The sequence below is a fragment of the Magnolia sinica genome, chromosome 4, assembly GCF_029962835.1.
Source record: "Magnolia sinica isolate HGM2019 chromosome 4, MsV1, whole genome shotgun sequence".
Classification (NCBI taxonomy): domain Eukaryota; kingdom Viridiplantae; phylum Streptophyta; class Magnoliopsida; order Magnoliales; family Magnoliaceae; genus Magnolia; species Magnolia sinica.
The window spans coordinates 19560586-19577036 of record NC_080576.1 but is presented as its reverse complement, the minus strand read 5'-3'; the positions used below and the strand labels follow the sequence as shown (position 1 = coordinate 19577036).

General features: G+C 38.2%; 3 protein-coding genes across 4 annotated transcripts in view; 1 reads left to right on the top strand and 2 right to left on the bottom strand.

The window, feature by feature from the left end:
- The window catches only part of LOC131242682 (DNA repair protein RAD16), a 28618-nt gene extending 27969 nt beyond the window's left edge, over positions 1–649 (top strand). Inside the window, exon 15 of the mRNA XM_058241483.1 lies at positions 71–649. Within this exon, the coding sequence (XP_058097466.1) occupies positions 71–143 (73 nt within the window). The 3' untranslated portion in view covers positions 144–649. The remainder of the gene's footprint in view (positions 1–70) is intronic.
- A 7047-nt stretch (positions 650–7696) lies between these two features.
- Positions 7697–8612, bottom strand: LOC131244398 (uncharacterized). Its single transcript, XM_058244010.1, has 2 exons — positions 7909–8612; positions 7697–7814 (listed from the first exon to the last, which is right to left on the bottom strand). Exons 1-2 carry the CDS (start codon positions 8569–8571, stop codon positions 7806–7808), a joined length of 672 nt encoding a protein of 223 aa, XP_058099993.1. The 5' UTR covers positions 8572–8612; the 3' UTR covers positions 7697–7805.
- A 5404-nt stretch (positions 8613–14016) lies between these two features.
- The window catches only part of LOC131242680 (SWI/SNF complex subunit SWI3C homolog), a 33146-nt gene continuing 30711 nt past the window's right edge, over positions 14017–16451 (bottom strand). For both annotated transcript variants that reach the window (XM_058241481.1, XM_058241482.1), the window contains exons 5-9: positions 16336–16409; positions 15700–15842; positions 15355–15416; positions 15099–15283; positions 14017–14615 (exon numbers count right to left, since the gene is read on the bottom strand). In XM_058241481.1, the coding sequence (XP_058097464.1) occupies positions 14154–14615; positions 15099–15283; positions 15355–15416; positions 15700–15842; positions 16336–16409 (926 nt within the window). In that variant the 3' untranslated portion in view covers positions 14017–14153. The remainder of the gene's footprint in view (positions 14616–15098; positions 15284–15354; positions 15417–15699; positions 15843–16335; positions 16410–16451) is intronic.

Here is a 16451-nt window from a genome sequence, read left to right as displayed (position 1 = left end):
AAAGTGTTTTAAAGATTGAACCTGCAAATCTGCTTTGAAAACTGATTTCCCTGTCCTATGAGATATGTAGGACTGTTGGAGGTTCTTCTCAAGCTATGGGACGACTAACAGAAGAAGATTTAAGATTCTTGTTTTACAACTAAACATGAGGATGGAATGTAGCAAGCACACGAGCGTTTCTTTCCAACGGTCTCCTTTTGTTACTAATGAGTCAGTGAAAGCATGTTAGCAAAATTGCTGCATCAAGTTATACACCATGGAGCAAAGTATATGGGTGTATATTGGGATTTTGTACTTCAAGCAGTTCTGGTTTTGGGTCATTCGAAGGCTGTTTAAGATATGGTGTGTTCAGATGTTGGCTTTCGCATTTCACTTTATGCCATTTTGGGAAAGAAAATGCATTTATACGCAGTATTTGATATCTGAGGCCTTCTATTTGCCGTTGGATATATAACACAGAAATCGTAGTTTGTATTGGGTTTTGTGCAGATATGCTTATGAATCCCCAAGTGCACCATATGCATTTGAATCCCATGATGGAAATACAAGCAGCCTGATGACCACTAAGTGTATATAGTGATGAATATCAACCTCCAGCTCATTGCTGTTCGTATAGAATACCAATTGTATCTTATTGTCTCCTTGGATACACCCAGAATTTGGTTGCCTTAGCGGATTTTTGGATGTATGCCTAGAATGTGGACGGCGGTTGTGCTGCTGCGGATTGCTTTGCAGGTAAAAATGGACATTTGTTGCATGATTTAGATGACATTGCAGGTAAAAATGGAGATCGTTGATTCCAGTTACCATTTTGATTCTTGCAATTTCAGTGGAACTCGCTTTTTTTCCTTTCTTTTCGTCCCAGTTCTGTTTCTCATTTTGGGGCGCTCTCATAGCACCAGCAATAACAGAAGTTAAAAAGTGCAAGTGGACGTGGAATTCCTGTTAATTGATTTGAATTGTCCATCGGTTCCAAGTGTTATTGGAAAATTTAAAAAAATTGTCCTTCTATATTGTCCACTTTATAGGGCTGTTCTTGTCACATGTAGAGCTGTACATTGAGTCGAGTCTCAGTCTAACCCCAGCTCGAAGCTCGGCTAGGCCTTCAGGCTCAATGTGCTAGCTCGCCCTGGCACGATGGTTCAAGTCGAGTCAAGCTTGGATCAAGTTGAGGCGAGTCGAGCTGAACTATCTTTAGTAACAACCAAAAGCTTAAAAACAAGATATGAACGATACATATAATTTAAATTACAATAAATTCAAAAGTGTAATCCATTCAATGTCATCAATATTTTAGAAATAAATGTTTAACAAAATATGACAAATGTTAAACCAATGATTTAAAAGTGTAATCCATTCAATACTACTAATAAAAACAAAATATAAATAATCAGCCTCTTTCAAACAAATGGAGGTGCAATCTTGCCTAGACTCTCAATCTCATCATCGTCCTTGTCCGCATCCTTAGCATTAAAAGTGTCACTGTTTCAAATCGGCCGCAACCAATCTTGTGTACAAATGAGTGCTTTAATTATATTTTTTTATGCAAAAGAACTTTGATATTTGTTCACGACCCCACTCCTCGTGCTAAATGCATATTCTGATGCTACCGTTGTAATTAGAATTGATAAAATGTCACGTGTCAACAACGAGAATGTATAGTATTTTGCTTCACGAATTCTTATCTTCCACCATTCTAAAACTTTAAAATATCTGTTTGAGGCCTTTAGAATTGGCTCATTGTGATATATGTCTAATTTTGACTTGGCTGTATGCTTGTTTAATTCTTCTTACTCTAATGTCGAAAATTATTCATCAAACACATTGGTATTACCCACAGATGAATTATAACCACTTTCAAGTTGTTTAAGTTCTATATCTTGTGTTCTGGCCAATTTACAAACATACCAACTGTATAATTCTTCAATCACATCACGAACATTGGTGGTTTCTGTAATTGCCTTTTCAGGCGAATAAATCTTTTTGAAAATGAAACTAACCATCCCCATCTTGCTTTGCAGATCAAGAACAACAACTGGCGCCATTAACAAATGATATTTATACTAGTACTTTTCAAATTATATTTGCATACTTTCAACTATTGTCTGTAGAAAATCTGGACCTGTGATGATGACACTTGTATGTTGAGCTTCCTTAATCTTCCAATGGGAGGGAATAAACAAATTTATGGTAGGGTATTTATTTTTGGAAAAAATCTTCATGTAATTATAATAAATTTTCAGAAACCCGTGAACATGTTTAGCTCTTGTCTAATCATCTTCTATAGGTAACCAGATGTACGCTTTATTATGTGTCGCATATTCATGAAATATAAGTTTCAACTCCACAGCTGAATCCAATATTTCAAAAGTTAAATTCCAATGCCTGCATGCATCCAACTTCAACGTTTTTTAAACTTAAAATTCAAACATTAAAGTATATCATTATATAAACTAAGTTTTGAAGGTGGCGCCCTTATATATTTAAAGCTTTCTTATATTCTCTATTGTAGGGTCAATTAATTTTAACAGTTCTTGTACAATCAAATTTAGTATATAGGTATAGCATGGAACTTGGAATATTCTTCAATTAAAAAATATTTTGTCAATCGACTTGAATTAGTTTCACAAGTAAGAAATTATACTATCATTTGCAGATGCATTATCTGATATAATTTTAGATACTCTTATTGATGCCCTACTTTAAAAGACAATTATATATGCAAATTGAAATAATTAAACCAATATAAGGGAGAAAGATGACGGAAGTTAAAGATTGTGTTGCACTTATTTTAATATGCATCAATGTATTGTGCGGTCAATGACATGTACCCCTTCTTTTAATTAGACATCGTCTACAAATCTGAAGCCAAACTTATACGTGAGACGGATGCCAAAAGAGATTTTATCTTTGCTTTCTCATTTAAATACATCTTCATGTACTTCTTTTGCACCATGACACGTGAGACTTTTTCAACCTTAGAATTAAGGTATTTGTTGTAGTCAATGAAAACTTTTGTTGGGAAGCGCGGAAGGTGAGCCCTCAAGATCTGACGGTCTACACGAAGTTTGGAACCCTCACAAAGCAGAAGAACGGTGCTTCAACGGCTCACCTATCTACTACTGGAGCAGATGAAATTATTCACACCTCTGATCCTACGGTATATAGTGGCCCCGGATTGCGATCTATGGATCAGATCGTCCCAAGGACAAGCTAAAATGGACAGACTATAGCGTACACAACATCTCTCTGTATATTCTCGGTTTATCGTATGACTCAATGTTTTACATGAGAGAAGCGCATTCCTTTTTATAACAAAGGAAAGAGAGTTTGGGTGAGATTGGGATAAGGCCAAATAATCCGATCAAATCCCTATCTTCAATTAAATATCAAATTCATATTTGAATTTGAAATTTAATTCAAAGGAAGAGACCGGAGAAAACATGGGACGTACCCACTAGTGATTGCTCACAAGTGGGCCCCACTGGCCTACGTCCAACATCTCCCACTCAATCACATTGTGGGATAGGCACATAAATTTGTCCATCTAACTTGCCTAATAACAATCAAAGAACCAAACATCACGATCAAAAGAATCAGAGGCGTGGGACCAACTGGATCACCATAATCTCCTCATAGGTGCTTAAGTACTAAGTGACCACCTGACTAGTACTCAATAACCCAAGCTTTGCAATGTCTGTCCTAGTCCGCATGACCACACTGGATGGAGTTGACTCCCGATCTGGAGTACTCGGCCAACATACGCACTTATCCAACTTATCGAGTTATTCTGAAAACTTGATTTTTCACAAACTTCGATTGAAACCAATTTAAAGCAATACTTATATATATATATATATATATATATATATATATATATATATATATATATATATATATATATATATATATATATATATATGCTTTTTAAGAAAAATATTGTTTGTAAAAGTCTAATAAAAACAACTCGATACTGCTGGTGGATAAGTCTTCAAGTGCGTATTTATAGTTCTAGAAACTTGGTGTAGCTGTCACGGGATCTTCCCCACGCAGATGTGTAATTTGAAATTAATCAAGCCATTTTCTTAGCATAACTGAGTCTGTCCAATCAAATACCTTTCGTCATAGTATACTAAAGTAGCAACACTCAATCTCATCCTCATATACACAAGAGGAGGGTAACTAAGGACACAAAGAGTCACCTACGGGATTGGCTACTCGTACTTTGCAATGATTAGATCGAATCAAAGCAATCTGTAGGTAATAGGTCCCATCACGTGGCTACAATCCACGTCGTAAAGTAGACAATACTGGGTGAATGTCTGGTCTACAATACGCAGATCATTCTACATGAGGTACGACTCATTTCATAACCTCATAACCTGACTTTAATTTCAAGTCATAACATTGATCGCATGTAATGGAATGGTGTGATTATGTTATTCGACTTTATCAGTCTCATCTTCAATCTTTATAAGATTGTAGGCGGATACGACTCACTCATATCCTCATCTTTTATTATTCATAATAAAGGGAAGTTCATACCTCAATGTATAAACATAGCCCCGAGTATACCTCTCTTGTACATTCAAGGTTGGTCAACCCGTGCGAGTGGGTGACCGGCCTGCCAACAAAAATAGAAATCGTACATGATTTCAAGGTAAATGCTGATGATCTTCATACCTAGTTATATTAGTGTTCAATACTGAATAAAAGGAATATAATATTCATTAATGAAAGATCAAAGGTACTACAAAACAAGTACATCAGTCAAGCTTTCCTCAATCCCATCTGCCTGACGTGAACCTGAAATAGATCTCTAGCTATAGGTTTTGTTATGGGATCAACCATCATCTCCTTAGTAGGAATGTAGCTGAGGGCGACCTTCTTATCTCTCACTTGATCACGGATGTAATGATACTTGATCTCAATGTGCTTAGATTTCTGGTGGTGTTTAGGGTCCTTTGTCAAGTCAATGGCAGAAATATTGTCTATCTTCAGCGATATTGGCTGACGAACACTCGGTACAACACCCAGACTCAATAGAAATCTGCGAACCTATACACACTCCTAAACTGCAGCATAACATGCAATGTACTCGGTCTCCATAGATGAAAGAGTTGTGGATGTCTGTTTCTTACTCGACCATGAGATAGCTCCTCATCCGAGTAAGAATACATATTTAGAAGTGGACTTTCCCTCGTCGGCATCATTACCCCAAGCAGCATCTGAATATCCTTTGAGCTCAGGGCTTGTGCCTTCATAACACAAGATTAAGTCTTTTGTTCCTCTGAGATAGTGGAATATACGTTTGACGGCTTGCCAATGAGACTGTCCCGGGTTACTCTAATAACGGCTGACTATGCCAACTGCATGGCTAATATCCGGTCTTGTGCAAAGCATAGCATACATTAAGCTCCTTACTGTGCTTGCAAAAGGTACTGAGGACATAGCCAATTTCTCAGCTTCAGTCTGAGGACACGATTTCCTGTCTAGCTTGGTAGCTTTATCCATAGGGGTTTCAACAGCTTTTGAATTTTTCATCCTGAACCGCTATAAGATCTTTTGTATATAGGTTGCTTGAGACAAGCCTAAAAATTTCTTAGGGTGATCCCTGATGATTTTTACCCCAAGAATAAAGTTGGCTTCACTGAGGTCTTTCATGTCAAAGTTCGAGAATAACCAATCTTTAGTCAATATCAATAATTGCATGTCATTACCAGCTAACAGGATATCGTCTACATATAGAGATAGTATCAGAAAAGATCTTCCAGACCATTTCATGTATACACAATAATCTTCTTCACTCATCATGAATCCAAAAGTGATGGCCAAGTGAAACCTCATCTACTACTGTCTTGAAGATTGCTTCAGCCCATAGATAGATTTCAACAACTTGCAGACTTTCTTTGGATGCTTTTTGTCCACATAATCCATAGGCTGTTGCATGTATATCTCTTCATCCAAGTCACCATTTAAGAATGCGGTCTTTACATCCATCTGATATAACTCTAAGTTTAAACTTGCGACAATGGACAAGATCATGTGGATTGAGGAGAACTTTGCAATAAGTGAAAATGTCTCCTCATAGTCAATGCCTTCTTGTTGTGTAAAACCTTTGGCAACTAATCGTGCTTTATACTTGTCCACTGTACCATTTGCCTTTCTTTTGATCTTAAGTACCCATTTATTACCTATCGCTTTGCGATTGGAAAGCAGATCAACAAGTTCCCAGACTTTATTCTTCTCCATAGAAGCGATCTCTTCATCCATAGCATTCACTCAATCGGCCGAGTTAGAAGATAATAATGCATCCTGATACGAATCAGGTTCATCATCATCAACTGCAACGCAAGAGAATGTTTGCCTCTCAATATCGAAGTATCTTCGAGAAATTAATCCTCTTTCGCTTCAACGTAACTCATGAGCCTGCTGAGATCTCCTCCCATCGTCCTGACGAATGATAGGAGCATCATCATCGTGAGAAGCAGAACTCCCACTCTCCTAAGATACATCGGGTATTTCAAACAGTTCTATTGGAGCTTTTTACTTTATTCGGCTTGGGTATCTATCTTCAACGAAGGTCACGTTTCTGGATTCTATCTCAATCCATCGTTCATGGTCCTCATAAACTAGAACGTATCCCTTTAAATGCATAGGGTACCTAATGAACACGCATTCAATGGTTTTACTATTAAGTTTACCTCTATGCGGAGTAGGTAGCAAAACATATCCCAAAGATCCCCAAGGGCATAGGTTGGCTAGAGAAGGAATCCTCAGACCACATCTCATATGGAGTCTTAGGAATGGATTTGGATGAGATTCTATTAAGGACGTAGACGGCTGTTAACAGTGCGTCTCCCCAGAATGTGGTAGAGAGATTGGCTTGTGCCATCATCGATCTAACCATGTCCAAAAGTATCCTATTCCTTCTCTCTGCAACACCATTTTGTTGTAGAGTGTAAGCCATTGTGTACTGCCGAACTATTCCAATGTTTTCATAATATGATTTAAACGTTTCAGATGTATACTCGCCACCTCTATTAGATCGAAGGATTTTAATTGTTTTCTCAAGCTGATTTTCCACTTCAGCTTTATATTTAAGAAAACAATCAAAAGCCTCAGATTTGTATGAGATGAGATACACATATCCATAGCGTGATTAGTTGTCAATGAAAGTGATAAAGTATTGACATCCGTTTCTAGTATATACATTAAAGGGTCCACAAATATCTGAATGAATTATCTCTAATGTGCTCTTAGACCTAACCACTTTGGGAAATGGTTTCTTCGAAGTCTTCCCAGACACACAATGTTCACAAAACGGCAAATCAACTTTGGATAAGGAGTCTAACAGACCAGAACGTACTAGTTTTGTCATACGATCCTTTCCGATGTGACCTAACCTCGCATGCCATTTTTGAGATTCAGATACTACATTTTTATTCGACATAGCAGATAAAGCAAGAGGGGCATTATCATAATCTACGTCTAGAATAAATATATCTGAAATTAAATTTTCCCATGCAAAGATGAGGTTATTCAGTCTCAAAGAAACTCTTGTCCCGGAAAATCGAATATCAAAACCATCAATAATAACCTAAAAACAGAAATTAAATTCTGACGCATCCCCGGTGCAAAAAGAGTATTACGAAGGATTATTGTTTGCCCTATGCGCGTACGGAGATGGAGAACCCCAATCCCTAATACGTCTTCAACAACGTTATTGCCCATGTACAGCTTGTAACTTCCTTTGGCTACAGGCTGGAATTCCTCGAGTCCTCGACGACTCTGTGTCACGTGCTTTATTGCGCCTGAATCCAAACTCCACTCGTTAGATATAGTATCAATGGAAAGGATTTCAGAACAAACGCCTACATACAAAGTATCTTGTGACTGAGAAATTACCGTCTTTTTATGGGCACACTGTCGAGCATAATGGCCGAAATTTTCACAGAAAAAGCAGACTACATTTATCTTTTTCTGCTTCTTCTTTCCATTCCCCTTCTTGAGATTTGGAGGAGGTGTTGTAGTCTTCTGTTCTTGATTATTTTTCTTCGCCTTCTTGCGAGCTTTGGACCGTTTGTTGTTAGCTTTCCGCTTGTGGGTCTCTGCTACAAAGGCCTTGGCCGAACCTGGCTGAATTGCATTCATTTCAACCTCACGTACCAAGTGGCCACAAAAGTCTTTGAACGTAGTGATAGAATCAATATGGTTTAGAATTCTTTTGATTTGGGCCCAAGATTCAGGCAAGGAACGGTGCATGGCTATAATCTTCTGATTTTCAGTCAATTTACACCCAACATTCCTAAGGGCACCTATCATTTGCTTCATCTTACGAATATGATCTTTGATGGGGCAGCCGACAGGCATCCTGTACTTCTGAAATTCTAATTCCATTGCCCTAACTCTCGCATCTGACTTCTGCACGTAGGCATCTATCAGTGCTTCCCAGATTCCCTTAGCAGTTTCATGCACTTCATACGTAGGTATGAGTTCTTTGTGCATAGTGTTAAGAAGGACATTACGGGTTGAACGATTTTGTTTTCGCCACTTATTATAGCGAGTCATCGCAACCCTATGTTCTTGTAAATTTCCGTTTTCAGCCAGGATGAGTTTCTCTTGAACTACATCGAGTGGGTGAGATATGTCGTCCTCGTCCAGAAGGCATCGCACTGCGCGGGACCAGTCTTCGTAGTTGTTGCCATCGAAATGTTGTTATTTCAGTTGTTCAGCGATTAACACTTTGGTGGCCATCTCTACATTGCATGAGTATCACTACTTAGCTATGATCTAAGGTATTGACAATAATCATCAGCATTTTTACGTGTTATGCAAATTTTCAAAGTATAAAAGTAGTAAACGCATCTTAATGAGATCTGAAAGTCCACATACCCGAATGGGCGGTGTAGAACAATCAAGTTCTCCTTTTAAGATGAGATTTAATGCTTTTATAAAAATAAATTTATATAACGTGCAACCTACCATTACTTAGTTGCATGCATCATTTGGTGGAGGAGAATAAACTCCCACTCAGGTTATACACAACCTATTTTTATGTGTATAGGGAGTATTTAAGCACTAAGTTTTTCTATATTTTTCAATGAAAAATAAGAGGACTTAGATCTAAGCACATCAAGCCTAATTATATCACATATATAAACATCATCATCAGAAAGAAAAATAAAGTGCTAAGATATCAAGAGAGTTCTATCTTCACCTGTGATCATGACCATTAGTGATGCATCCGATCATTACCGATAATGATCATTGTTGATGATGGATCCTTTCATCAACATTGATTATCATAGTTGATGATTGTTTCGATCACTAATGAGCTTTAGATCAACAGTGAAGAAGATATAATAAAGGAAACAACATTCTTGATATGTGTCCGTCATCTCATAAAAAATATATGTGATTAAATTCAAAAAAAAATCAGGATATCACATTCAGGTTGCAACATATCTGAATGTGGGCCACACAAATGTTTCGTAGATTAAACATGAATTCATCATATATGTGCACTCGTTTTTCAACAGATCTACACATGTGGAATTGGCAAAACTAAAACATAGTTGCTGCACTTGTACATCAGCGTACATCCGCCAACACACATACACTAGCACATTGACCAAGTGCTTATTGTACTTCTCCAGTATAAATCCAAGCTCATCAGATGGATGGACGGTTTGGATTCAACACATATATAGTGAAGAGATCTGTGTTATACACGGATCAGATCCACATGTGCGGCTGATGTATATTACCACATGTGTTATAATACAATACAGCTTGCCAATGATTGGTACGCATATGTGCGGCTGATATGTTATACAGAACAATATGTGTTTAACCAACATGTGCGGCTGATGTTTCATAGTTCAATGAATGTGTCATAGTGCAATACGTTGCTCACATGATTTGCTGAGATGTACATCAGCCAACGTTGCACGTGTACAGTAGCCACCATGTGAGATGTACATCAGCTAACGTGTCATAGTGCAATACGTTGCTAACATGATTTGTTGAGATGTACATCAGCCAACATTGCATGTGTACAGTAGCCAACATGTGAGATGTACATCAGCTAACGTTGCATGTGTACAGTAGCCAATGTTGCACGTGTATACATATGTGTTGCACACCAGCTACATATGTGTAAAACACATCAGCTAATCACATGTGTTTCAGTTAGATTTTTAGCAGACGTATTACTATAAACAATGTACATGTGCAACATGCTAACGTGTTATAATACATCGTGTAAACGTGTTGCTGTTAAACTACATGTGTAAACAACATGCTAGCGTGTTATGATACATCATGTAACAATGTGCGGACATGTGTACATAACAACATGTTGACATGTGTACAGAAACCATGTGTATAAAACAACATATGTACAAAACAACACGTGTACAAATACAAGGGTCTGTTTTGTACACACGTGTAAACATGGGTCTGATGTGTATACTTGCACATCATTCAAGTATGGTGAAATACGTCACCAACAACTTAAGTACACGTGGAGTAGTTCAATACAACAATAATTGTTGTATATTAGGTGATATGTACACGTATGTACTTCAATACAACAACTTATGTAAAGTACCAGAATGTATACATCCATGCCGTCCATCCGTTTCGACGGCTTATTTTAAGGCATGCTTACAAACATATATATATATATATATATATATATATATATATATATATATATATATATCCAAAGATAAAGTGCCAGTAGATCATTTTTAGTTCATGCATTAATGGCTAAGAAACTGTCCATTTCGAAAATCAATTGGGCCACATGTGAACCTTATTTATTTAACCGTTGGTTAAAATTTTGGTATACATGAGGGGCCCACTCCATTGATATGGGGAACAAGAGCAAGATCTTAATCATTCATATGAAAATCTACCGTTGATATAATATGTTGTGGCCATAAATCAAGCATGACACCTAATCAAGTAGATTTCATATACATCAAGTGCACCATTGTAATCTGAATTCTATTTTTCTTCTCAAGCCTAAAAACAAGCACGCCGAATGGATGGATGTTAATATAGAAGCAATATTTCTGACGCACAGCAGCTATATTTCTGACGTACAGTCTAGAATCAAACATGGATTTCAATCCAAAAAGAAAGGATGGGCCACTTACCTTTTTAGATGAATATAATCAGAGATCCGCCGTTGATTGCTCTAATACCACTGCTGGGAAGCGCGGAAGGTGAGCCCTCAAGATCTGACGGTCTACACGAAGTTTGAAACCCTCACAAAGCAGAAGAACAGTGCTTCAACGGCCCGCCTATCTACTATTGGAGCAGATGAAACTATTCACACCTCTGATCCTACGGTAAATAGTGGCCCCGGATTGCGATCTATGGATCAGATCGTCCCAAGGACAAACTAAAATGGACAGACTATAGCGCACACAATATCTCTCTATATATTCTCGGTTTACCGTATGACTCAATGCTTTACACGAGAGAAGCGCATTCCTTTTTATAACAAAGGAAGGAGAGTTTGGGTGGGATTGGGATAAGGCCAAATAATCAGATCAAATCCCTATCTTCAATTAAAAATCAAATTCATATTTGAATTTGAAATTTAATTCAAATGAAGAGACTGGAGAAAACATGGGACGTACCCACTAGTGATTGCTCACAAGTGGGCCCCACTGGCCTACGTCCAACAACTTTGCTCTCTAGAAATTTAAATGGTTTCTCTTTTTCAACTTTTCTTTCTCAAATTTATGAGTCATTATGCTAGCTTGATAGTGAAAATATTTGTTGGTCTTCACTCGTGGTTCTTGGTCTCTTTGAACAATTTTTGATGTGTTTATGATAGTAAGTTGACCGCTCGGAATGCTTAGCAAAAGTTATTTTGCAAGCATTGGTTTCACCACCTCTCACTTCTTCGTAAAATTCATCACCATTGACCTTTTTTTGCCTTAACTTGAAGCTTAAGTGTTTATGTTTTTTTTCACATCTTCCTCCACGAGGAGATGGAGGAGATGTGGCCAATGCGTTGTTACTGGAGGTAATTACGACTTCTTCACTAATCATCTATAAATATAAATATAAGAAATACACATAAGATTTGTTAAATTTGATTTCATATATTTTAATTATTAGGGATTTGATAAAATCTCCTTACAAAATCAAATCCCTGATTTGAGCTTTTCTTATTAAAAAAAATAAAAATAACAAATCAAGAAAAAGAATAAGAAGAAGAAGTCGTACAAAGAGGAATAAAAAGAAGAATCGGGAGATGAACAGAGAGAGAGAGAGAGAGAGAGAGAGAGAGAGAGAGCATGCCTTGAGAGATATGGAGATTGAGGTGGTCACTTGCGTGCGCGGGTAAAGAGAGACGAGAGAGAGTGAGTGACGGGTCATAAAGGAAAGGAGATGGTGGCGGCCATTTGAGGGCGGGGTCATAAAGGAAAGGAGATGGAGGTGGCGGGCGAATTTCGAGAGGGAGATGTGAATGGATTTTTTGCATGAAAAGAAAGTTTATATATATATATATATATATATATATCCATGCTCACCTACGCACATGTGCATCTAATTCGAAAAGTCCATGTGACGCGGAATCCCATGAAATCCGAAGGAGTTCCGTGTGAGCAGCTGAGCATTTGGCTATATATAGAGAGAGAGAGAGCCGAGTTGAGGTCTAAGCCAAGCTTCAAGCCGAGCAGAGCCAAGCCAGCCACTGCTTGACATTGGCTTGTTTTTTAACGAGCTAAATAAAACAGGCGTGGGCCCATTCCAAATTCCCCTTTCAAGCAAAGGTGATCCGAGCTACATCGAGTCAAGTTGAATGAGCTATTCGAGTTAGCTCAGATCTTGTATGGCACTGCATGTGTGCATTAATGGCAAGAGATGCAGTAGCTACCCATGATCTAATGATAGCTTTCCAGCAATCTTATGATAGAATCTTAGGGATCATGCAATCCTAACAACCCGTTTAATGACTATCAAATGAATGGGTAGGAGAGTAACAATGAGTGAATCCAAATTTCCTAGGCAAAATCAGATGGTTACTATGTTCTTGGTGTAATTTTTGAGATATGCCCTATCCATGATTGGGTTGGCTATTTGAACCACCTGGATTGTCGTATGACCATGGGCATATAAGCTTAAAGAGTCTCCACTTAAATTTTTATAGACTGAAGTCGCCATCTAAAAAAATAGTGCATTACTATCACAGCAGCCTAGCCCTTTCCAAAATAGCCAAGCACGTGTAATGAAAAGAGAAGGAATAGCCCCAAGCTAATCGTCACAGCATTTTGCTTTTTAAGGGTTTGATTTCCCCTCATATTGGATGCGCACCTTGCCACAATAGCCAAGAACATGTAAAGAATAAAACAGCATCTGAATTTGCTCATACCAATTCTCTATTACCCCTCACGCTGGAGGGGTTCACCGACTAACAGTGCTACAAATTGCATCCCAAAATGCTCACACCCATTCTCTCTTTCACCTTTAATTTTTTTGTTTGCTTGTTAGTACACCCCATTGTCAGTTCACACTTCACTGTTAGCCACCCCCACTAGGGAATCGATATCAAGACCTCAGTTTTGAAACGAGGTATCCTTCACTCAGTCTACCACTTGAGCTATGGATCAGGGTGTTTTTTACGCGCACACGCCACTTGAGCTATGGATCAGGGTGTTTTTTATTTTTTATTTTTTTACACAGACACACATGCCATAATGGGATTTCACCACCTATTGGATACTCGAACCCTTGACTGGGTGTTGAAACTCCTGAGAGTCTACCACCGGAACAAGAGTAAGGATCCTCTCCTCATGCTGGAATGCCTTACCTGCAAACAAAGCTAGACAATTGTATAGTAAATTGCTCACCCATAGTCCTGCAATCAAGCCCAGAGCCTAAATGAATCCACGCCCCTTTTTTTTTTCCTTTCTTTTTTTTTTTGGCATTTTCTACCTCATTTTGATTTCAAAGAACTAAAATAAGCACATCAACAGTGATACACTCTGCAGAAGAATCTCTCTGCATCACATTAGCATGCTGCCAACTTGATACATTCAACTGATATCTCAACTACACATGTACCGAATGATATTGAAAACGATTAATCATACAACTCTGCATGAGACACTGCTGTCCAATTCTCAACCTATGTTGGTGTTAGTCCCAGATACAGGTCTCAACATTGGATGATTTTGAGCGGGGGCATTGGCCGGAGTAGAAGGGAACATAACAGTTGCAGAGGGAGAGGATGAAGATGGATGGATCATGGAAAGGGGCAAGCGGGGCCCGAAAGCAAACATTGGTTGGCGAGGCATGAATGACATGTGAGGATGGGTTGGCTGATTGTTGCCGTATGGTGGAATATTTGCCTGTGCAGCTGGACCTGGCATGACAACTGGTGGTCTAATGTTACTACTGTTGCTGCTGTTTGCTGCCACAGCACCTGGTTGACCAGTGCTTCCCGCCGATCCGAACCGGGTTGAGATCATGCGTGCTCTTTCAGCTGAAAGCCTCTGTCTTGTCCTCTCCACCTGTTCACATTCCTTCATTAGCAAGGTTTCCACCTCCGCAAACTGCTTCAGCTTCAATTCCAGTCTCTTTAGCTGCAAAAGCATCACACTGAGATAGTGAAAGCAAGCAAATCTTGTACAGCTGTTAACAACTCGTCAGGAAATGGGTTATACTTTCCCAATTTAAGATAACTTAAAATGCCATAATAAAAATGAATTGATTTGTTGCATCCATTTCGGGTAATTAACACTACTTTCTAGATGATGCGCAATAGCAATTGTTGCATTAAAAAATGCATTTCCCGATGAGTACCATGTCATTCTGAATAATGTCCAATAGCAGACCAATACAAGAAAAATATGAATGCATGATCCTTTACAAATATACAAGCTATAAACAGAAAGCTTGTGAAAGGGGTCCTCAACCCATAAATAAAAATAACAGACAGGCCACAAATATACCTGATTTTATTTTATTTATATATTATTATTATTTATTTATTTTTTATTATTATTATTTATTTATTTTTATTTTTTTTGCGCGGGGGGGGGTGGGGGGGGGTGTTTAAGGTGTACCTGATGGTTTATGATAGCCGCAACCAATCTCTGAATTTCACGTTCTTCATGATCCGCAAACATTTTTGCCTTTGATGCTGCAGCAGATAGACCAAACTTGGCAGCTGCTCTTACTCTTTCAGGAGACAAAGGAGTAGCAGTGGCATCATTTTTACCATGTGATCCTTGTGCTGCCAGAGTTTCTTCTGAAATCCATTCATGTAACAGTTAAAAACGAAAATGCAGGTTGTAGCAAGACGAAGTATTCACAAACAACCTGCTTGATGACCCAAGCTTGTCATTTCCCTGCCTTCTGCATGCATGCTCTCAGCATTCAACCTTAAGGACATGAGATAGGTTTTAGTATGTCTTATGACATGAGATTAGTACACAATACAAGGCTATCTTGGTTGCAGGAATCATGAATTAAATCAATCAGCAACAAAATGAAATGGATCAAAAGATCAAAAAATCAGGTCATCCTAAATCCTGAAATGGTATGTTCATTGGCACAGGTTGTGTACAAAAGGCAATCAGAGTTAATAGTGAGAGATGTTGTGAAAAATGAGAGTATTGGAACATTTCAATTTTCAAATGGAAACTGAATGGATGTAAATCCTACCTATCACCATGACTAGAACCTTCCATTTGAACGATCGTATTTGTAGCAATCAAATTGTGATCCTCCTTGGAGAGTGCTGCTAACGATGCATGCGCACAGGCTGCAGCAACTCTGGGTCCCACTGCAGAGGCCAAAAAGGCAACCTGAAGAACTTTTTCAACGGTTAGATGGTAGAAACTCAGATAGGCAAAAAATAGTATTAGAGGCTCTGCAGAAAGTCCATGCAAGAATCAAACATCAAGTGGCACCCATCCCATAAGGAAAGCCTCTAAGCCCTAAGCACTCTGAAGCAAATCACTGGGTGATTCTTCATATTGGTATAGGATGAAGTACCAGTGATTTAATGTCTAGCGTTTGAAAACAACTCTAACATAGAACATGCAATGTTAACTTCTTCTTTTTTTTCTTTTTTCTTTTTCTTGTTCTTTTCTTCTTGTTTTCAATCGGTGAACAGCCTATCTTGGCAGCTGCTTGGGATATAATTTCTTACAAAAATGACATAATGAGAAGATTCTATGACATCAAAAGTTGCAAGAATCAGGTACATGATACTATCAGTGGAATTAATTCTTGGAATGTATAGAGAAGATCAGCAACTGTGTACATTCCTTTTAAAAAAATATGATAATCACCTACCAGGGACATAACCGGATTTCCAGATTTAGCAAAAGGAAGTCTACTTTCATTGTCAAGGTCCTGCAGACAAGCCTCTGAAAAGAATATAAAATTGAGGAAAAAGAAAAGAAGTTAAA

What these genes read in the sequence shown, in the direction of transcription:
- LOC131244398 (XM_058244010.1), bottom strand. Translation starts at nt 8,571, where the DNA reads ATGACTCGCTATAATAAGTGGCGAAAACAAAATCGTTCAACCCGTAAT.